The sequence below is a fragment of the Ambystoma mexicanum genome, chromosome 2p (assembly GCF_040938575.1).
Source record: "Ambystoma mexicanum isolate Mex_15411 chromosome 2p, UKY_AmexF1_1, whole genome shotgun sequence".
NCBI classification, from domain to species: domain Eukaryota; kingdom Metazoa; phylum Chordata; class Amphibia; order Caudata; family Ambystomatidae; genus Ambystoma; species Ambystoma mexicanum.
Window position 1 is genome coordinate 1,182,467,990 of NC_090923.1, and position 22,813 is coordinate 1,182,490,802.

At 42.0% G+C, this 22,813-nt stretch overlaps 1 protein-coding gene across 9 annotated transcripts in view; it reads left to right on the forward strand.

Moving 5' to 3' along the window:
- Positions 1-22,813, forward strand: part of ATP2B3 (ATPase plasma membrane Ca2+ transporting 3) — a 1,317,805-nt gene that overhangs the window by 1,262,384 nt on the left and 32,608 nt on the right. For all 9 annotated transcript variants that reach the window (XR_011302157.1, XR_011302158.1, XR_011302159.1 and 6 more), the window contains one exon: positions 6,626-6,808. Coding sequence is in view for 6 of the 9 variants with exons in the window: in XM_069645362.1 (XP_069501463.1) it covers positions 6,626-6,808 (183 nt within the window). In the remaining 3 variants the exon portion in view is untranslated. The remainder of the gene's footprint in view (positions 1-6,625; positions 6,809-22,813) is intronic.

The following is a 22,813-nucleotide window of genomic DNA, read 5'->3' on the forward strand; positions in this document are numbered from 1 at the left end:
GACCCCATTTCCTGAAGATGCTCAACACTTGTTGATCGTTCAGCTCCCACTCATGGAGTTGGTTCATCTCTCTGCTGAGAGAGTCTGCCTGCACATTGTTCACCCATGGTAGGTGGTACACCACTATGCTTATTTCTTGTTGGAGGGTCCAATGCCATAGTTCCTGAGCCTCGTTCGCGAGCGTTCTGGAACAAGTGCCCCCTTGTTTCCTGAGGTAGAACATCATGGTCGTATTGTCCGTTAATACTCTCACTACTGATGCTCGTATGCGCAGAAAAAATGACTTTAGGGCCCAACGTACCGCTCTTAGTTCCAGCACATTGATGTGAAGGGTCGATTCTCCTGGGGACCATCGACCTTGAACTTGTAAGGATCCCAGATGGGCTCCCCATCCTGTTTGAGTTGCATCCATCACAATTGTCGATTGAAATTCCGGCTCTAGCAAACGCATCCCTCTTGTCAGAGAGTTGCCACCACAGAAGCAACTCTAGAAGCTCGCTGCTGATCATCAACTTGTCGGACCACAACCCGCGACTTTGAGACCATCGGTCCGCCAGAAATTCCTGTATCGGCCTCATGAAGAGACAACAGTTCTTCACTAGTGGAATACATGACGCCATGGCTCCCAGAAGCAACACATATCTTCTGACTGACACTCTGGTTCCAGCTCTCCACTCCTCCGCTTTTTGTTTGAGTTTTTGAACTCACTCTAATGAAGGTTACACCAGTCCTGACTGAGTCTGGAACTCTGCGCCCAAAAACACCAAGCTCCTTGAGGGAAACAGAAAGGATTTTTTCGAAAATTGACTGCAAAGCCCAACCGTTGTAGTAGCTGCATGGTAACGTCTAGGCTTGCTTGCACCACTGTCTGCGACAAGCCTCTTATTAGCCAGTCGTCCAGGTAAGGGTAGACGAGATGACCTTTTCTTTGTAGCCATGCTGCCACCAGAGCTAAACATTTCGTAAACGTCCTGGGAGACGATTTCAGGCTGAATGGAAGCACTTTGAACTGGTAATGACTCTGACCCACCACGAACCTCAGGAAGTTTCTGTGTCATCGACGCATGGGTATGTGAAAATATGCATCTTGTAAGTCCAACGTCACCAGAAAATCCCCCGGCTGTATCGACCAGATGACCTCCTGAAGCCTAAGCATCTTGAACTTCAGGCGTTGCAGAGTCTCGTTGAGAGCTCGAAGGTCCAGAATGGGTCGCCACTTGCCGTTGGGTTTTTTGACCATGAAGTAACGGGAGTAAACCCCTAAGCCTCTCTCGGCCACCGGAACAAATTCTATAGCCCCTTTTTGCAGCATAAGCACAACCTCCTGTTGTAATATGTGAAGATGAGGTTGCGCCACATACACAGGTGGAATGCGATATGGCATGACCTTGAACAGCAAAATTTTCACTGTGTCCAACACCCAACGGTCCGATGTTATTCTTTCCCATTTGTCGATGCGATGGGACACTCTGCCTCCCAGGAAATCCTGAAGATTGTCATTGCTGAGACTTTGATTGCTTACTTTTGGTAGACGAAGACTATCCTCCTCTCCTTCTAGAAGTCTGGAAATCCCGGCTTCTTCGTGTTGCCTGGACAGCTCGCCTGCATCCTTAGGAGGAGTATGTCGATCTATTGAAATTCCGATCCCTGGATGTGGCGAATCGAGAATTCCCTGAAGCTCCGCAGAAGGGTCGAAATGCTCGTCCACTTTGTAATGCCCCAGTGATCTTGCAATATCTGAATCTTCCTTCATGCCTTTAAGGGCGTCATCTACCTTTTCCCCAAATAACTGTTCATCGCATGTCTAGCACTTTATACTTGACTTCTAGCCTAAAGTCTGTACATTTTAACCAGGCCTGTCTTCTTAGTACCACTCCATTATTTATTTGCTTGAATCCTGACTCCACCAAATCCACAGCGATGTTGATAGAGTGGTTTGATGCCTCCTCCGCCTCACGCACCAGTAACATGGCTGTCTTCCTGTGCTCTTCGTGCAGGTGTTCCAAGATGGGGGCCAAGCGATGCCACATTTCACGGTCGTATTGTGCCATGATAGCTAACGAGTTAGCCGCCTTGACCGTCGTCGCTCCCACTGCCAAGACTTTCTTACCAAAGGCATCCTGTCTTCTAGCTTCACTGTCCGGAGGTGTTTTGCACTTGAGTTGCGATCTAGCTTTTCTGCTAGCCGCCGCTGACACTACTGATTCCGGAGAGGGCTGTGCGGTCAAACACTTAGGTATAGAGCCCGGGGCTTTATATTTCTTTTCTAACCTGCCCTTGATTGCAGGCTCTGAAAATGAATGGTGCATGGTACGTAAGCCTTCCTGCCAAACGTGGTCCAGAATCGGAACCGAGAAGATTGACTTTCTCCTCTTCCCCATATGGTCAAATAAGAAGCATTCCTTCCGTTCTTCTTCTGGGGTTAGACCAAATTCGATACAGGCTTTCGCCATCATCGCATGAAAGGCCCTGATGTCATCTGGAGGTGACGGTTGAGCCGGGCTTCTAGGAGTTTCTACTTCTCCATCCGATTCCCACGTAGGGTCCCTCGACGGCGATGATGAAATGTCTGAGATGGAGTCTCTAGGACCTTGATCTGACTCAGAGTCCTGTAATTCAACTTCCTCCGGGTGTGAGCGGAGCGGGACCTGCCACGTCATCAACAGGTATCACTGGAGGTGTACCCATTGGAGGCAACCTTACATCTAACTGGCTTAAGAGGGATTGCAGCATAGACAAAACTTGTAAAGACAACATCGAGTCCGGATTTAGCAGAGAAGATGTAGAGGGGGCATTTTGAATCCCCAAGGTCGTAGAAAGGCCAACGCCCTGTAAGCCGAGATCTGTTGGATGAACAATCTGTTCCCGCTCCTCCTCCATGGACAATACCGAGAAAGCCGATTCCTGCTGTAATAGGGTGTCCGGGAGAACTGTATCATAGACCGCCAGTTACCAAACCTCTGGAGGATCCACCATCGACGATGGAAACCTAGGAGTTTCCACTTCCCCCTTGTTGATCGTCACCACCGGGTTCAACGAGGCCACTGCAGGTATTGACTGCACGGGCGGTAGTGAAGCCGTCGACGATGGGACTCCTGTTGATGGCAGTGGTAGTTGTGGCGCAGACTCTTTAGGCAATCCCGCCTTTTTGGAGTCTTTAGACTGGAGCTTTGAAGAGTCTCTACTCGAGGAAGACCTATGATGGTGTCTTGAGGAGGAGCGCCTTAAAGGGTAAAGACAATAAAGGCAATCCATGTGCCCATCCCCTTCATAAACTTTCTTCATTCCACACGTGACACACGGACGGAACAACGCTTTTCCCGACATTGGGAAAGAAAGTACAACCTAACAAAGTGTAGAAACACGAGGTGATCCTGACTACTTTGGAGACGGTTGAAATCTGAAGGGAGCCGCGGGGGCGGGGCTATTTATACCTTATGTCCTATTGGGTCATGCGTAAGCGTCCCAAAAGGACGTCGATAGGACACAAAAGTGTTGAGTTTTTTCCAATGGAAAACGTTTTTAATAAATATACCGAGGTTCCCGGCCTGACAACGGGGAATATTCTAAGGATGTGAATCCACGAAAGATTCAATGCTGGAGAAGGATTCAAATCCATGAAGAACATATGTGAAATGGAAGTGCTATTGCATGCATAGCCACACTGGTCTATGGACCCAGCCATGGGATTGGCACCCTCCTCCCGACCCCCTGGCTGAATATATCTCATATCTCCCAGTTCTCACCCAATGCAGTCTCCACTTTCACACACTCCTTAACCTAAATATTGCACGTCCATCCTGTACTGTCTCTTGTTTTCCCTCCTTCTCCCTCACCCTCCTGCCCTCCCATCACTGGAACTCCCTAACCCCCAAAAGTAAACACATTCCACAATGACTGGCTTCATAATTGCCCTCAAGAAACACCTTCTCTTTCAGGAGGAGTCCCAAAGAATTCATTTGGGGGTTGCCAGAGGTACCAGGTTGAACTTCAGGCGACTCCCTTGGGACCCATGGCATTTGCCTTGTAACCCCTGGCTCATAGATCACAGTGCTGTGCAGTATGGTCAGTGCAGTGTTAAATCAGATGAGTCACGCTTCATTTTGGTAGCTCCCATCGTTTTTCCTGCCCTTAAGCAACCTTCTCTTAGCTGCTGATGCGTTCTAGGCAGAACAATGAATGACAACTCCTCTTCCCACTCTTACCATGTCAGTAGGACTTGATGACATAGTGCCACTGGCTAGAAGGACAACCACAACAAGCTCCAATAATATAGAGGCAGTAGTGAAGGAGCAGCAGTGCAGCTTCAAATGTGTGAAACTGGAGCCATGAGGGCGAGTGGGCTGGTGGTCATTTGGCTAGTGAGCCGGCAAATGGGTTGGGGTCTCTGCTGTGGAGCAGCTCCTGAACATATGAGGCTGCACGTCACCTATGGTGATTCTACCATGCATATGAGACATTAACGTTTATTGGATAGCATTACTGGGGCATTTGAGGATGTGCTAGGCAGCAATTGGACATGGAAGGTTGCATATTATACATGGTGACTGTCACGCATATGAGACATTATCTGACTTTGGGTGGCATAACTGGGGCACATGAGACTGTCCTTAAAACAGACCAGTAGCAATTGAACATGCAAAGCAGCACATTACATATGGTGATTATGCTGAGAATATAACCAGGATTAGGTGGCATTTCTGAGGAATGGGAGGCTGCACTTGGCACATGATAGCAGCACCTGCAACCACACATGCGGACCTTGAATATTGTGACTATGTCTGGCATATAATGCATAAACTAAATAGTACTGTGGAATTTTACACCGCACTTGATATGTAAAGGAGGCAGCAGGGCATATGAGGCAATACTTTACATATTATGACTGTACCTTGTATATGGGAAAATGATGGCAGAATCCACATATAAGAATCAACATTTGTAATTGCCATAGCATGGTAAAAATTGCCCGCATGGATTAGTTCTGGAAAAGAAGTCAGTGCTCTTATACTATGTTGGCTCTGCTGGGTATGCTCCTGTGAATGTATGACCAAACTCATGGCATATCATTGCAGCACCCTAGTAAAAATGTGGTTACCTTCTAAAATATCCTTTTGGCTGATTTAATAAATGTTTGATATCATATTCATTTTAAGAATATGTGTGTGTTATTTACATCTTTCATGTCACTGCTGTCAAAGGACACATGGCAGCATTGTATGCTGTGTTATCAGGATCAAATGTTATTTGGGATCACTTCCTGGGATATTATCGGGTGTGTGATATCACTTCCGCTACCCTTAACATTTTGGTGAATTGGTGTCCTCGAGAGCGCCCAAGAAACCTTAGAATTGTGTCACTCTCCCTTACAGTGATCCCCGATCACTGTTAACCATGGATTCCATATCTGTACTTATCTGTAAATACTGAAATTACTAAAGATGTTTTTCAAGTTGTTAATGTGCTGTCACCGTTCACTGTTTCCAGCTTTGTCCCAACCTCCAGCTGGTTCAATGTATTAACTACTGTGGCATGACTTAGTAAGGGTCTGTAAAGCACCCAGAAAGTGGATCATTCCATCAATCTATAAACTCTTTGCTCAGCGCTTTTTGGCAAAGCATTAATAATTTTCAATAAATAAATACAAAATACAAATGTATGTCAACTTTACAAGTAAACTGTATTTCAACATAAGCACCTGGCTACCTCTCGGTGTGCCATGTATACCAAATATCAGCTCAACCACTTCACAACATGAACTCATGACCACATCTAAAAAGCAAGCAGCTACTCACGTATGAATTACCCCACTCAATTGTATATCAATTTAGAAGTAAGGCCACATACAAACTATCCATTGATGACTCTGCATCAGTTAGACTGAGCGTTTAGATGCCCACGGATTGTAGTACCTAAAATAAACTAAATTAAACACACCTATTCGTTAGATGACATCTCAGTTTAATCAGTAATCACAACTTAAACACAAGACGACATCACAACTTAACCACTGGACACATCTCAAATTAACCACTAGACACATCTCAAATTAACCACTAGACAACGCTAACGATCGGGACCACACCTCAGCACAGCCACTACACCACATTATGCCTGAACCAGCGTCCCATATCTCAAGTTATCCATTATAACAAATCTCCAATGAATCACTAGATCACATTTCAAACTACACAGCATATATATTTAAATACTAGACCATATTTTAATTTAACCACTAAAGTCCGCCTGTCAACATAAACACTATATGATATTTTAACTTGAACATGTTCAACTTAATCGGTTGGCAGGACATATGAACCTAACCAGCTGACTACTATACAGCTTAACAATTAGATTAAATGTTAACCAATGAACCACGTCTCAACAACTTGACCAGGTCTTAGCTTAACCGGAAGACCACATCTTAGTCACCAGGCTATATCTGCTTCCAATCATAAATATTGTATTTTATAATGAAACTTGTGGTCAGCACGGCTGTAGCATTGTGGGCAGTAGCTGCACTAATTTGAAATGTAGTATAAAAAAGCAAACAAGTATCTCACTCCAGCTCTGAATACTCTTTTTGTATTTTCTTCTCTGTATTTCTCCTTATTTCTGTCGACAGTTGATCGCCACCATACCCACAAGTCACCTGAAGTGTCTGAAGGAAGCTGGCCATGGGCCTGGGAAAGACGAGATGACTGATGAGGAGCTAGCCGAGGATGAAGAAGAAATTGACCATGCAGAAAGGGAACTGCGGCGTGGCCAGATTCTCTGGTTCCGAGGACTAAATCGGATCCAGACGCAGGTACGAAGTGTACACACATCCACTCAAAAATTCAAAATATTTGTTTCTCTCAAAGTGTATTTTTTGTCCCTTTAAATACATGATATTTGCTTTTAGTTTCAAATTCAACACAATTGCCATAATCCACAGCATTTCGATGGTGGCTCCAGAATCATGTCTGTACCAAGTCCAAATAATGTGCATACATTTTTTTTTTATAACATTGCTTTTCCGCCTAGGTCAACCCATAAGAAGAGGAGGGTTAAGAACAAACCTAGCCCTCCCTGGCCTTTATTATTTCCCCAGCATTTCAACATGTTCATGAAAAGATTTACAACATTCGGCTTTCTTGTTCTGGACTCCATATGGATGCACCCATCACAGAGATAAAACTGCATGAGGGCTATTCAATCTCAGGGATGTAATACATATATGTGATATGTCTCTTACCACCATCTTTTTTTGTGATTCGCAGGAAAAACTGAGCGTTGTGCACCTTCTGATAATGGGGCAGAAAGGCAGTTGTTCAGATAAGAAGCAGTATGACATACCTCCCAAAATTCCCTCTTCCAAAAGGATGGAACTGATTAGACATTTTTGTTACTGTATTTTTCTACTTGGACCGATTTAACAATCCAGTCCATCCAATACATATCAGAAAATAGAAAGAGGTAAGTAATGGGGTGCCATATCCTGCACGGCATGGAGGTAAAGCTTGGAAAATTGCAGGCTAGTATACCTCTGACTCAGAAATTGGTTTCTATAACAATAGATCATCTATATTCATCACACATATGCAATATCCCAGAACTAAGCATAGCAATGTTTAGAAACGCCACACAATGAATGAAAACTCAAAAGGTTTACATAGGAAGATACGTTAATGTTGCCTCACCGATGACTGGTTTGAATGGTGGTATATCTCACTTACTTCTGGCCACTGAATGAAGTTCCATGGAATATCCCTGGACATCAGGATGAGCAATGCTAATTTTGGAATGCTTTGTTATAGCCTCCACTCAGCCCACTCTTTGTCTATGAACACATACCACAATGAGACACAATAGTTAACAGGCCTAGGACCTCGTAACAAGTTTGGAAATACTGCCAAACTCAAATACTGTTGCTGCATGCAGTAATGGGGAAGGCCGGCATGCTTCCCAGTCATGTAGACCTTTCACCTATTCTCATTTTGGAGTCCTGTAGGACCCATCTTGTTTCCTTTGGGAATACCTCCAAACTCAAATACCGTTTCCGCATTCTGTAATGGGAAAGGTCTGCATGATTCTGAGTGATGCAGACCATTCAGTTATTTACGATTTTGGAGTACTATAGGACTCTCCTTGTTTCTTCTGGAATACAGCCAAACTCCAATAACGTTACCACATGGGAAGGGTCCTCTAGGAGTCCATGTGGAAATTACTGGATATGGGATTACCACGGGCAGTATTATTGTAAACATTACTGATTTTTGATGTACCTTGGGCCAGGCAAGAATAAACCTAAAGCAGGAACCAGACTGGCCCAAGTACGTATGAAAAAGGAAAGCTTCTTCAGTCTTAGCTGTGGTTACAGATATGAAACAGGAGCACAGGGTGTAGGCTTCCTTCCAGGTTCCTTCTCTTACTTCAAGTCCCCGACTGGCATTCCTGGAAACCAGAGCGTACCCTAGGTTCTGCCTACATGATCAAATTCCAATAGGGTACACATACATAGCTAGTCACAACACGTTTGTGTGGAGAAACTTTTCTCCATAAAAGAAGTTTTTTTTCTGAAACGCAGAATTTGGTAGTGTGGTATGACGTCATGTATGCCACAATCCAGCAGCTTTTACCACTACCATCAAACTCCTAATGAGGACAACCCAGTCTGCAAGCAACTATTTTATGGATGGCGCGTCACCTCTACTGACCTTTTTGCTTTGATCCCCTTCCACCCACCAGATCAGCCTGTCTCCTGCTGGCCCCAGGTCTGATTTCTCTGAAATGGTCAGAAGGTTACATATTGTATGACTCAACACACTTAAAAAAGCATCTTCCTCAATCTGACCATAAATTAACCTCTTTTCACGTCGACCATGTGTTGATTTGATGACAGCATTAAAACATATAGTGTGTGTCATACACCACATTGAATAAGAGGGTGGTCCCTCAGCCTTTCCCCTTCTCGGTATGACTAACTGAGCAGAGCAGTAGCAAACTCTGTGGCTTTCAGTGATAATACACTTTCAATAGTCAACAATAACATTGGCTAAGGCTATCCTTCATACAGCTCCTTGTCGAGGGAAAAAATGTTTCCCCTTTGCAAAAATAACAACGTAAACTGTGTTATTGCGTGAAGATGCAGCAGACATGATTGCCATTTCCAATATTTGAATATTCCATAGTTTCTAGGGGCGAAATAGAAATTGCCTGTTGAATGACTCTTGGAATGTAAAAGAATACCAAGACACGTGGTAGGTTTTCACGATATTGGAAACAGTCTTTCTTACTTTTTTACTACCAATGCCATTCAGAAAGAACTGTTCAAAAAGAAAGACTACACCTCAGTAGACATTAATTAGCAATGTACTTTGGTGCTGCTGGGGGGACACGCATGGTAGAACGATTGAGCCCAAACCTCTTTGTGGTACAGAATTCAAGGGCATGGAACCCAGGTCATAAATATCACGATCTATTGATTTACTTTTCACATTCTCCTGCTGTAATGTTAGTCATTTCCCTGGTAATGGCATACTCCAACCACCCTGAGGTCCAGAAAGGTGATGAATCAGATAGTACAATGTATGGGGTATGTGCATGCACAACTATTCATCTGGATTGCTTACAACCCACAGACATGCCAGCAGCAATTCCTTTGCTCAAAGTGAACTAGCTAATTGAACAAAAGGCAAAAGTGGATCATTTCATATAATTGCATAAATACACTGTTACCACTACAATGTGTGGCTACTACTTGTTTACCTGCTAGCTTTGCAAAAGATTGAATAGATCACATAGGCAGCACCAATTGTCCAAAGCAGCTGTAAGCCCATTGGAGTATCTGTCATCAGCAGACATTGAGGAAGTTACCTACACTGCGGCTTTTTAGATCCTGTCCACTGGTGACGTGCAAGGTTCACTGATTCCAATTTCCATGAAGCAACCTTTTAAAGACGAATCTCCTGAAGCTTTTAACAGAAAGTGTATCTCAATGCGCATTGGAACTCGCCATAGTTTGGATCATTGGAGGCCTGGATGGGTAGGGGAGCATTATTCTGAGGATATAGTAGCTCAAGAAACCTAAGGCTCACATTGCATACACTTTGCAGGAATTAGGGGAGTTTCCGGCTCAGGTCAAAATAAAATACAAATGCAGGATTAAAGGGATAGGCTTGAATGACCTAATATTTTCGCTGGTAAACAGTCTTTGCCTCAAAGTAGAAGAGATCTTGCAACTCTGACTCTTCCAGTAAAAGCGTTTGTCATTCACAAAGCAGTTTACATTTCCAACTGTATGCAAAATGAAGGTCGATACTGGTGATTTATTGGTATCATTTGCAATGTATGAACAAGCCGATGCGTACACTCTAGTTAGCACTCACTTGATAATTGTCCGTATCACTAAAAACACCAGTCGCCCCACACCCTCTTAGTCTTCAAAACTCACTGCTAGGCTCTGGATAAAGAAACTTATTTCACAACCTTAGCAAAGTGATTACAGGCCTTTTTATTGTCATTTATTGTGTAGCATCGTTACTCTTACACACACCATTGCTTCCACCACCAGCCACATCAAAATACATCTGGTCAATTAGTGAAAAGGGAAAGACTGTCAAGGTATGGGATGGCAGTAACAGGAGTGTGGCAGCATGCTGAACTACCCAACTTGCCTTTTCCTACTTCCCCTCATGGTTTTAGCAGGAAGATGGCTCCCATGTGTGTTACTTTCTAGTGCTGAGGACTTCTGTACCTTCCATATTGGAGGGCCTTTCATGAACAGTAACCATACGTTATATGCCAGGTCGTTCTCGTGTGAAGTATCACTCTTTCCGGTCAGACTTAAGGAAGGAAAAGGATTCGGCTTTAAGTTATGTGCCTGATCATGCATGTTCATTTCAAGCATGTACAAGAGTTGTTAAATCAACCAAATCAACCTCTGCTTGGTTGATGTAATTTTGGTCGCCACTTTTTGATCGTGGCGACTCAAAACACATATATATGCGTTTGTGTGTATGTTTGGATTGGAGGCTGTACGGGATGGAGGGTTAAAAAGGTGAGGGAGGAGGAGGCATGGGGCAACCAACACATAAATAGAAAATTCGCACTGCTGTAAATCCATTTGCTTGAAATGATTTCATTTAACTATTTAATTTGATTTCCGCCTTTAGATTGCATCAACATCACCTGTCCTCCTTCCTTTTGAGGGCATAGATTGCTGAACCCATTTCTTGTGTATCTGTTATCTCTGTTTTTTAGGATATGTACACATCCCAGCCCCTTATTCTGGGGCATGTCTTCTCCTTGCATTCCTCTTAGGACATGTAATTTCCCTGGACATATATCAGAATGGTGGGAATAGCAAGCACCCTTTTATAGGAACAATTCTTAATTTTCAAAACATTAATTTCAATGTTGCTGCTTGTTATTGGCAATACGTTCTTTTTTCCTTGCAATTCTTTATAGAACGGGAAACCATTGTTCATTTTCCCTTTTTCATATTGCTCAGATTGTATGAAATGTGTTTTAGAGAAACCATCAACTCTTCATTGGACACCTTGTTCTAAGCAACCGAAGGAGAAAATGATCATGTTCTTTGTCAAAAGAAAAAAATCTCAAAGAAAATGAAAAATGTTTCTTGTAAGAATGTCAAGTATTGGTTGCTCACAGACTCACTATCACCTTTAATGACTTGTTAGTTGCAGAGAATCATTTGTGGTATGTTTCTTTAGGCATACATGTTTTCAAGTTTAATCCAGTTTAATACTCTCCACTAACACATTAATCTGGTGGCTGACTTTGACCATTTATGATATGTAATGGTTTTCCATATTGGAGGCATATAATAATGGAATCAGTAAATTGGAATATTACTCATTCAGAGTTTTGGGAAATGTATTCCTTGTTTAAAGTGTGAGCAGCAGGAAATTAGTTAATAAGTGAATATCCCAATCTTTAAACCAGTATTCTACTTTCTTCTCAAGCAACTGCCCAGCACCATTACTTCTTTCAAAGCGTATGCCATTATATTTGTAGTTTTATGATGGATCAGTGGACTTATCTTTTATGTACCATCTATAGATTGTGCAACTCATTTTGTCTACATTTGAAGATATCCTTTCCATAACTTCTAAACATGTTAGGAGGTTAAGTTTTACAATGGAAGAAACGTTTGCCATTAAAGGCACACTCAAGGGACATGAGAACCTTTTTTCAGCCACTAACAAACAAACTGCTTTATGCAAATTAGAAACCTTTCTTTAAAAAAATGTTTTAAAAACGTAACACACTGTCATTTTGGCAGAGAACCTTATGAACAAAAGAATGCTATGTGGACTGTTTAGAGGCAATGAAGAGTCTATGTAGAAATAGCATGATACTGAACAGTTGTTTGACCTAATTCTTTTAACCATTCACTTACTGCCCGTATTGAGATTTTGATTAATTCTCAAACTCTCTCCTCACACGTTGCCACTCTAAACTCTCCTCTATTCCTATTCTTCTAGACTTATCTGTGGCGTTTTACACTGTTGATCACTCTCTTCTTATTTCCTCCCATTCTACCTTGGGTATCTCGGGGCCTGCTCTTGAATGGTTCTGTTCCTATCTTTCCCTACGGTCCTACTCCATAACCGGGGCTGGGCACTCTCCTTCACTGCCTCTTTTATTTGGTGTCCCTCAATGCTCGGTACTTGGTGCTCTTCTTTTCTCTCTTTCTACTGCTCCTCTTCCTACTCTTATCTCCTCCGCCCATCTTTCTTTTCATCTGTATACCAATGACACCCAGATCTTTTTCTCTTTGTCATCCTTTGATTCTGCTCTCCACTCTAATGTTTCAAACTGTCTATCTGGTGATCACACCTGGATGTCCTCTCATTGTCTACATCTCAATCCCTCTAAAACTGAGGTCCTGTTCTTTTCTGCCTCTACTATTTCTCCCAGTCCCCCCCTCCTTTCCTCCATCTTCTTTTCCTTTCTCGCTATCTGCGCACAACCTCGGCATTATCTGTGATCCTTATTTCTCATTTTCTCTTCATATTTCCTCTATTGCCCGCTCTTGTCGTTATGCACTTTTCAACATCCATCTGCTCATCCTATCTTTCTTTACATGCCACGGAACATCTTTTTTCTCTTGTCTTCTCCCATATTGATTATTGCTCATCTCTATTGCTTGGTCTTTCTGCGTCCCAACTTCTTCCTATTAGTTCTGTTTATAATGCCTCCATTCAACTCCTTTCTCTTTACCCCCTCGGTCTTCTATTACACCCTCCCTACTTTCGATTTCATTACTCCCTTTTGAATCTCGTCTTCTTTACCACTTTCTCTCAATTTCTTTTAAAATCTGCTCATGGTCTGGGCCACCTTTATCTCTCTGCTTTAGTCTCGTTCTACGTCCCCACTCGCCCACTAAGATCACAGAACGTATTACTTCTAACTGTTGCTAAACCTGCCTGTGCTTCTTCTCGTTTCCGTTCTTTTGCTATCCTGGCTCCCAAACACTGGAACTCCCTTCCCCTTTCACTTAGTTCTGCCTCGTCTCTTCGTATCTTTCAATCAAACCTCAAAACCCATCTCTTATCTTCTCTTGTTTCTAAAGTTCCTGGATTCCCCCTTCTCATTTTACTTATGCTCATATTTTATCGTGATGATTGTACTGCTTTTGATATATTTTGTTCAGCACCTTTGGAGAAAGGTACTCTATAAATTCAATAAAATTAAATGAAAATGAATGATTATCTACTTTAGAGATTGGTATCACTGACATAGAGTCAAATTTAGAAGCTTCTAATCCACTGAAGAGTGGGGTAAATTCAGATGGGCTTATTCTGATGCTGGCCATTCTGAGCTGTCTGAGCGTGCAGCTGAGATGGATCCGTGATTTATCGCATCTAAGCATATAATCTTGTGCAACTGGGCAATAGCCACAAACATGCAGTGAATTGTTAGTATCTGCAATAAGTGCTGCCATTGCTGTGTCAAGGAAATTCAGACACAGGACGCAATTTCGATGAGACCGGATAAATATTTAATGCAGCTGTGCAAAGGGAACACAGGAATACAAAAACAATATTTCACATCCCCTGCTGCCAGTGTTGCATCTTAAATAAGACTTTTGAATACATTTCAACTAATGAGTTTGCCAAAAAAATGCATGGATTCATTAAGGAGGCATTCACACAGTCCATTATTAAATACTTCTTCATATGAAGGCAGTAGAGCTCAGGACTCTCCTGAGTCACTCCTAAAGATTTCGGTGCAGATATGCGGCTGCTTCCCAGTTAAACTTGCACACTCTAATCAATATTCTGTTTGACGTCAGGTCAGCTTGCAACGAGCTAGAAACTGGCTACATGTGTGATGGTCCATAGACAAAAGTTGAGGCTTCATTTGGAAAGCGTGTGTGTGAAATCTCGTTTCTGTGTGCCAAAGAAGTACTCCATCTTGTCTGCGAGCATCTCTATCTCTACCAGGCCAGAGCAGGGAATATAAACACTAGCCTTCTTAAATCAGTACATTTATTTTCTTTTTAATCCAAATTCACTTACACATACATTGCAACTTACATTATTTTGGCATTTAATTTCATCCAGCTGTATTTTTCTTGTGCATTTGTAAGCACAGCCCCTCAAAAACGCCTTCATGCATTTGCATAAATTGCTGCTGGCTTTTGCTTGCATTTGAAAACCAGGGACAAAATGTGCATTTGCACAAATTCGGTATCAGAATCAGTGGGTGTCTTAGCTTGCTGTGGTATCGTACCCACGGTGCCTCTGCAAATGTGAGTTGTTTCTGCATGCTGGCAAATGCTTAATATGCAGATACATAAAAAATCCAGGCAAAGACCGTTTGCTGGAACTTGAATGCATAAGCTTGCTTTGGAATATAACTAATTCTGAACGCGTGGGGCAAATCCAAAGTTTCTGTTGTACAGATGGACTTATTCTGAACATGTCTTTGGAAAGTTGCTGATTTTGCGTTTTTCCTTATTGCCTGGGCATCATCACATGCTGAAGGAAAATGTCCCTGGATTTGAGGAGCAATCTAGGAAACTGAGTTTTTTAAAGCCCTCCTTTTCATGTTGCGAGCCACAATAGGTGACACACATGTTGAAAGAGCTATCTATAGAGAAGACCTGAAACGTGCTTAATCAATAAACCAAGGTAACGGCAAATGGGGACACCATCTTCGATCAATATTTTCATGTCACTGGAAGCAATGGGTTCAAAGCTTTAGAGTTAAAGCAGAGGCGAAAAAGGGGGACACCCAATGAATTTTATACCTTGTTATGATGCCAGAATGCATATTTCTGGGCTGCTTTGAGCCAAAGAGCACAGAAAAGAGAGAAGTGCATAGTCACATTATTTTGGAAGTTCTGTTTAAGAATTTGTGGATGCCTTCGTATAAAGTATTAACACAGCAGCATTTATAATTTATCAAAATTACGTTTTGGACTTAATGTTTTCAACTGCAGATATTTCAAACGTACTTCCTAACGTATAATGTAAAAGGAAAAGTTACTTAATTGCAATATTTATTCTTCATTATGGTTCTCTGAACACTTCACTGATATAGGTTTATGAAAGCTACAAAGGAATTAAAATGATAACACATTTGCTTATGTGCCTTTCTTTAAATTTTTTCAAATATGCCTCTGTAAAAGACCTTTTGTGATGCTTTCATGCAGACAGAACAGGGGGAGAAAGAACAAGGAAGCAGAAAGATAGATGCAAATAAAGAGCGGAAAAGACAGCCGTCATTGTAACCCTGGCGGGCTGCACCCATTTCTCATCATGCAGCGTAGGGACAGTGGGCCTCCGTTTATTTTTCCTTGACATAAGGAGAAATATGATCATCTAATATTAAACATTACTTTTTCCCTTGTCCCAACTTCACTGGGGTGATCGAGGGTTGTTTAAGAATGTAATTTAAATATGTATGCTGGAGAACTGGGATTACAATTGATGTGTCTTACTCCTTCATTGGGTATTCATTAATATTCATAAACATTGAATAGAATAGCAAGCTCGGCCCTAGCCAGTGAAGGAAGTGAAAACAGGACAAATAATAGAATACTGATCATTACTGCTCTCACCTAACTTGCTTGTCCTATTTGGACATCTTCCTGGTATCTGAATTGAGGCAATCCTGTGTATTGATCACCACAATGTTTCTTTTAAAATCCCAGATATTGGAAGCTTCCTTCCATCTTTTCGAACTTGTCGTAGGTTTTGTCACTAGTGCTTTGCTTGCTTTCTGATAGAAAAGTGAAACATAATACACTATCCACCTTTGGAATGATTGTTTTGAGAAAGAGACACATTGTTTAATGACTCGTAGTTCACAAGATGTATCTTGATGTTTTTGTAATCCATCAAATTCCCTACATATTAGTGAAGGGCTTTCGTACTTCTGAAGAACAAAGGCACCTCTCTGTTGGAGAAGATGGATATGGGAAAAAATAGATGGTGAATTGGTTGACTTTCAGTATGAATGTAGGGTAAGTTAGCACCACTTCTTATTTGTAAAGAAAATAGTGTATGGAGAAAGAGAGAGAGAGAGAGAGAGAGAGAGAGAGAGAGAGAGAGAGAGATAGCACAGGGCCTGGTTTTCACTAACTCATCTAGCATATATGATCTCTACAAGAAAAGCTACCTTCCATCCCAAGTGATTTAAATTAGGCATATGCATAGGTTAACATTTTGAAAGGATATTCTGCCTGCAAGGATGAGTGGGCTTCCAGTTTGGGAAGTAGACTGAGTTCACCTGAAAAGCCCTTGATGACCTGAGTAGTGAAATATGAAACCCGAGAAGGGGGAGGGTGGCTGCCTATAAGCAGCAACAGCTACTAAATGCACTTTTGGGGGTGGAAAAGAGAAGCAAGATTTTGCCCAAAAAAGGACACAGAGTAGAAAGGTTACAGCTTGTCTCAATAAGAACAGATTCACGGTTTTCCAGAAGTAGCCTGTTTAAGTGTCTGTGTGCATATTTTGTACTCTCCAGAATGCAGACCAAAAGCTAGTACCGGATATTCTGTGAATTACTTGAAAATGGTTTGGCTGTGTCCCTCCTTTCTTGTGCAGATAACAGATTATAGTGGTTTTGTCTGCTTGCATGATCAGGAAATTCATGGTGATGGATCAAGGAAGACATTCAGGGCTATGCTGACTGCCCTCACTATCAGCATGCTGATACAGAAGGTATTCTCCTTGTCATACCAGCGGCTCTCAGTCTAGCTGTGGCCCTTATATGCAGCCTCAATTGAGGCATTGGTCAACACTGACTGTCTTGGTTGACTTTTCTTTGGTGGTTGAGTTTTTTTTGGAAAGGAACTTCCTTTATCAAATTCAATCTTTTGCACCACTATCAGAACAGAGTCCATCATCTGGAATGACTGATATTTGACAAATTCACACACCGGCATCGTGCAGAGTCTTGCATTTGGGCAAATAAAAATGCAGAATCCTCATGCGGATCAAACCAACATTCCAACTCTTCATAATACTAAAGGTACAATCCAGCCTCTTTAAATCTCCCACACAAAAGACTGCAGATGAGTTATCACACGTCTTCACAGACAATATTGGCTGCATTGCAAAGAATATCTGCAATCTGCAACCCACTACGTGTCCCGCGCCTATAGCCTTAAACGAAACATCATCTATCTTCTCATTTTCTTCAAAATCTGTTGATGACCTAATGAAAGTGGTCCCAAAAATAAAAGCCTCATAGACAGATGACTATGTATTTTCTCAGTCATTCTATAAAATAAAAGTAGAAACCTTGGCAAGTTTTACTGCATTTTTCTGCAAAGCAGTCTTGACTACAAAATATCTTTTCATGATCAAGAAAGCTATTGTGAACCCCTGAAAAAGAAACCATACTGACCTGAAAGTCTTTGACAACTTTAGCACAATTTCTAACCTTCCATTCAAGACCGTAATCTTGGAAAATTGGTTAAGATTAACTAAAGAGACACTGCAAAGAAAACAGAATCCTCCACGATTGTTAATAAGTTTACAGGCCTTTGAGATGTACAGACATTGCACTGCTCTATATTTGGGAGGTGATTCTTAAATCCTTGGACAAAGACAAACTGACAGCACTGATCCTTCAGGACCTATCAGCAGCCCATTATACTGTTGACCACAAGATAGTCTTACTCCACCTTGATAAATCATTGGGTATAACAGGAACCGCCTAGTCTGGGATCTCTGCTTTCCTTAGAAAGCATTGTTTCATGTCTTAATTGATCATAGCAAATCAGAAAAATAAAGCCTTCTGTTTGGGCTAAATCAAGGAACATCTATTTCCTTTAGCTATTCAAGGTTTGCATGAAACGCCTTGCGTCTATGCTGGAATCCCTTGTATCAACATTTGCGTCTACATTCAAACTTCCAATACAGAGAATGGGGAGAGTACGCACTGTAAACTGTATCCATTGTAGAGTGGCCTGTTGGGCTAAGTGGCCTTTGTGGAGATGAAGGCTGTGTCCTTCACAGAGCTTGAGGTCTGTCAGGGTCTTCTGAGATCTCTGATGGAGAGAGAATCGTTTTGCGCCTACTCCCTGTGTACGTGGAAGTCCTCAGAATTGAGACAATGAAATTGAGCTTCTTGATGTCAATCTCAATGGGAAGAGGCCTTTTTGTCAATAGTCTTGACACTGGAAAAGATTCCACTAAGGAACCCTGTTGCATCAAATTAGTCACTATCATAGTTTTTCAGATCAAAAATCTCAATTTCAAAGACCTTGATGTCAGCCAATGACAGTGGCAGGCCTCACAATGCTGCATCAGGGATTTCAGAGCTGCCACATAGGGTGCCCTCAGGAAGGAAGGCTTGCATCTCAATTTCATTATGGATTGTAAACCACAAGCAGCGAGCTAAGTGTGATGCTCTCCCTGTCCTTCAGACTCCTGTATGACATTTTCTGACAAACAGTGCACTCATCTTTGCTGTGAGAATCAGCAAGACAGATAATGCACACCACATGGTTTTCTTTTCTGGATTTATTATAGCACAGCAGACCCATTTATCAAAACATTGTGACACTGTGCTAAGGAAAGGTCAGAATTCACGGGAAAGGATTACCTTATTAACACTAAAGATTATCCGTGTGAGACACAATAGACGTCGATTGAATTCATATAAAATGTAAGGTGTGCTCATAGGTCCTTGATTCATGCAGCAGAAAAATGAACTGAAGCTCAACTGATATCACACTGCATGAATGGATATCACACCAGTGCAGCCGAGCTGCTTTCAAGTGACAGCTGCTATGCCTGTTTCCTTGTTCTATTGTTTCCGTTAGGGCACAGGCAGCTCTATGCCTTGATTGCAAAGGAATTCATGCACAGTACTGCGCCTTGTGTATTAATCGGTCTTCTTGCTAGGGATGTGTATATCACATAATGAAAGATCCCTATTTTCCTTTATCAACGTTTAGCTTCTGTCACTTTTTATAATAACCACACTTTTTATAACAGAAGAAAAATAGCTAAAATGCTCTATCATGGAGGAATATTGCAGCAAATGAAACTACATTTACAAAATATATATTTTAATTAAAAGTGTTTCGAAATTACAATAGAGCTTCTCCGTATTTATGAATATTAAGGACAATCCCACGGATGGGGAATCTGGCTAAAGAGCTCGAGTCGGAAGCCACTCATATTGGAACTGCTGTACCACTTTTGCTAGGCCTTACTCTATTTACCCACTTTAGTCTATTCCAAAACTGTATGTCTTGAGTGGGAGCCTATTGATTTCTATATGTGGATAAAGTGTCCCAAACCAGTCAATGTACTTAAAGTATTTTTGGTGTGGAGCAAGAAAAAGGTTCTCAGAGGCACTTTTGACAGACCATCCTTTAGCAATAGTTTAGGCTGAAACAAACCGATCCACTAACAGTACTGAGATAGCATTTAGACTCTGGAGCTAGGCTGAATGAGCACCTCGGGGAATAACCCAACTCTAAGGCCATGCAAAAGCAATGGGGAGGTTTCCTTTGTTAGGAAGTTCATTAAGAAAGGAAAGAAGAGGGAGCAAAATTATCTGGTTCAAACCGAATGTAAACACGAAATACAAATGTGGCACTTTGGAATAAAGTCAGAAGAGAGAGGTTAGGTACCCTAAATTCCATTCAAGCGATTGATAGGGATTTAGGAAGGCTAAGTGTGACCTGTGGAACAGGGAAACAGAGGAACGGCTAGGGCACCAAATTGCCTGTGCTTTCTTTTATGGTTCTAAGGCCGGTGCTCCGGTCCAACCAATGACAGGCAGGAGAGATTAGCAAAGGCGTGTGGTAGATGAAGAGCTGTGGACTATTTAGGTATATAGGCAAAACAAACGGTTGTAAGACAGTCTTCATAGTCAGTCACATGAGCTCAGTTAAAACCTGACAACAAGGAAGAGAAGGGGTACGTTTCTTACCTGTAACTTCATTTCTCCAGCATTGGGATCTTTCATAGATTCACATGCTGTGAATATTCCCTGTCGACAGGCTGGGACTCTTCGGTTAACCCTTTTTTCATAGTAATAAAGAGGACAAAACTAGGCGTGTTATGCAGGCCAATACCCTCATTATGGGTGCTTTTGGTCTTATCCACCCTTTTTTCATAGTAATAAAGAGGACAAAACTAGGCGTGTTATGCAGGCCAATAACCTCATTATGGGTGCTTTTGGTCTCATCCAATGGAACATCGAGTATGTAGCCCCTCCTCTGCAGCCTCTCTTCAGATTTTAACTAGTGCGTGCTGGCACGTGATCTGCTTGAAGTAGGCTTTTACTCGAGGGGACGGCAGGAGGGCACATGTGAATCTATGAAAGATGCCAATGTTGTAGAAATGTTGTTACAGATAAGAAACATACCCCTTCTCCTGCATTGGATCCTTCAAAGATTCACATGTTCTGAATAGAATATATAGCAGTATGCCTTTCTTAGGTGGTAGACTGTAAGAAAAGCCTACCTTACTGAAACAGATGCTGAAGGAACACTCTTCCCATTTTGGCATCCGCAGCATGTCGCTCCTGGAGGCAGTAGTGATTTGGAAATGTGTGCAGGACAGCCCAGGTGGCTCCTTGACAGCTATCTGACAGGGAAATTCCAGACCAAATTGCCACGGATGCTGCTGTTGCCCCTGTAGAATGGACATGAGCTGTTGCCCTTAAGGGCTTGTTTGCCTTTGCATGACAAAAGGAGATGACAGATGAGATCCATCTGGCTATGCCTTGTTTAATCATCGCTTTTCCCTTGTTTGATGGTCTGTAAGGGAGGAAAAGCTGCTTTGAGTTCCTGAAGGACTTGGTCCTGTCTAGGTAGTACTTGATCACCCTTTTTACGATGGCTATTAAGAAAATAACCTTCCATGATACACATTTTAGGTGTGCAGTAGTTAATGGTTCGAAAGGCGACTTCATGTGCGCCACGAGTGCTATGTTTAGGCTCCATTGTGGGGGCACTTTTGTTATGGGGGGACAATCGAAACAACCTTGAATAGGCTGGCAATCTGACAGTTGTAGGAGGTCTGAATACCAGGTCTGGCATGACTAGTTAGGTGCTATTAGGATCACCCTGCATGGGTATGCTCTTATCATCAGCCTGTCAACGAGGAAAGTTGACAGCATTTGAATCTATGAAAGATCCAATGCTGGAGAAAAATAGTTTGGCAAACCACCATGCCATCACATGTGAATGTGTAAAATATGTGAAGGTCTCTATAACAATGAGGTTTAATTCACAGAAGACAATTCTTCAATAAAAAAATAATTTTTCACACATCAATTAGAATTTATTAAACAGGTTTGTATTTTCCTTAGAAATGTTTTTGGCAAATATTATTGCCATTATTTTTGACACATGCATGATTTGTGCCAGTCTCCTGCTTTGCTGCACATGTTACACATTGTAATCTTGCAATACTATGTTAAATCACATCCTGTCAGCTTCCTGCATAAAAGATCAATTTGTGTTGCTATATTTTTAGAGCAAAATATGCCACAATCTTCCTACAGAGAAACCTCTACGGTAATGTAAACCAGAGTGGTTAAGAGTTTCAAGAACACTTCAATTTTTCATAAATCGAAAGGTTGTGCTGTAGGTGCCAGGTGCTGCAAAGTCAGGAAGGGATGAACTCCTTGGGCTCTATAAACATTGTTTTGAATGTAAATCACTGTACTGTAGCTCAAAAGAAGTAGTGCAACTACCTACACTACCTCTTCTTTTTTAAATCATCAAAGCAGTCAGTCTTCGAGTCTTCTATTTCTATTGGTACCCCTTTGATCTTTGCTTTCTCATCTCAACTCTCCCACTGCTATTCTGCACATTTTGATAGCGCCAGCAAATGCCTCTCACAAACAACAGCTGAGCTGCTTGAGACTGGACATTCCAGAGAATTCTAAAAGGTCACGTTCTGGTAACAGGCCTTGCTTAGATGAGGCGCGCATCTGAGACTGCAAGGGCACCCAATTCTCCACGAAGCCCCTCTGTGCTAATGATAGGGGGCAACCAAGATTCGTATACCATCATGAGAAACGTGATCTCGGCAATTCATCACAAATAGCAGCACTCTGCTGCTTCCATAAGGGAGGCACTGCTGGGATATCCTATATGCATGGATGAGAAAGAATACATATCCAGTCCTCCACAAGATTCAGCCTTTGCAGTATCTGCAAGAGTGTACCCACAAAGACTTAAAATGTATAATCACCAGAGGACGCAGCACTACGCTCTTTCGGTGATGACCACTATGTGGTAATGAACTTTTCTGACAGAATGGCCTACACTACTATATGCAGCAACTCTGTACTATAAATGGAACTACTACATATC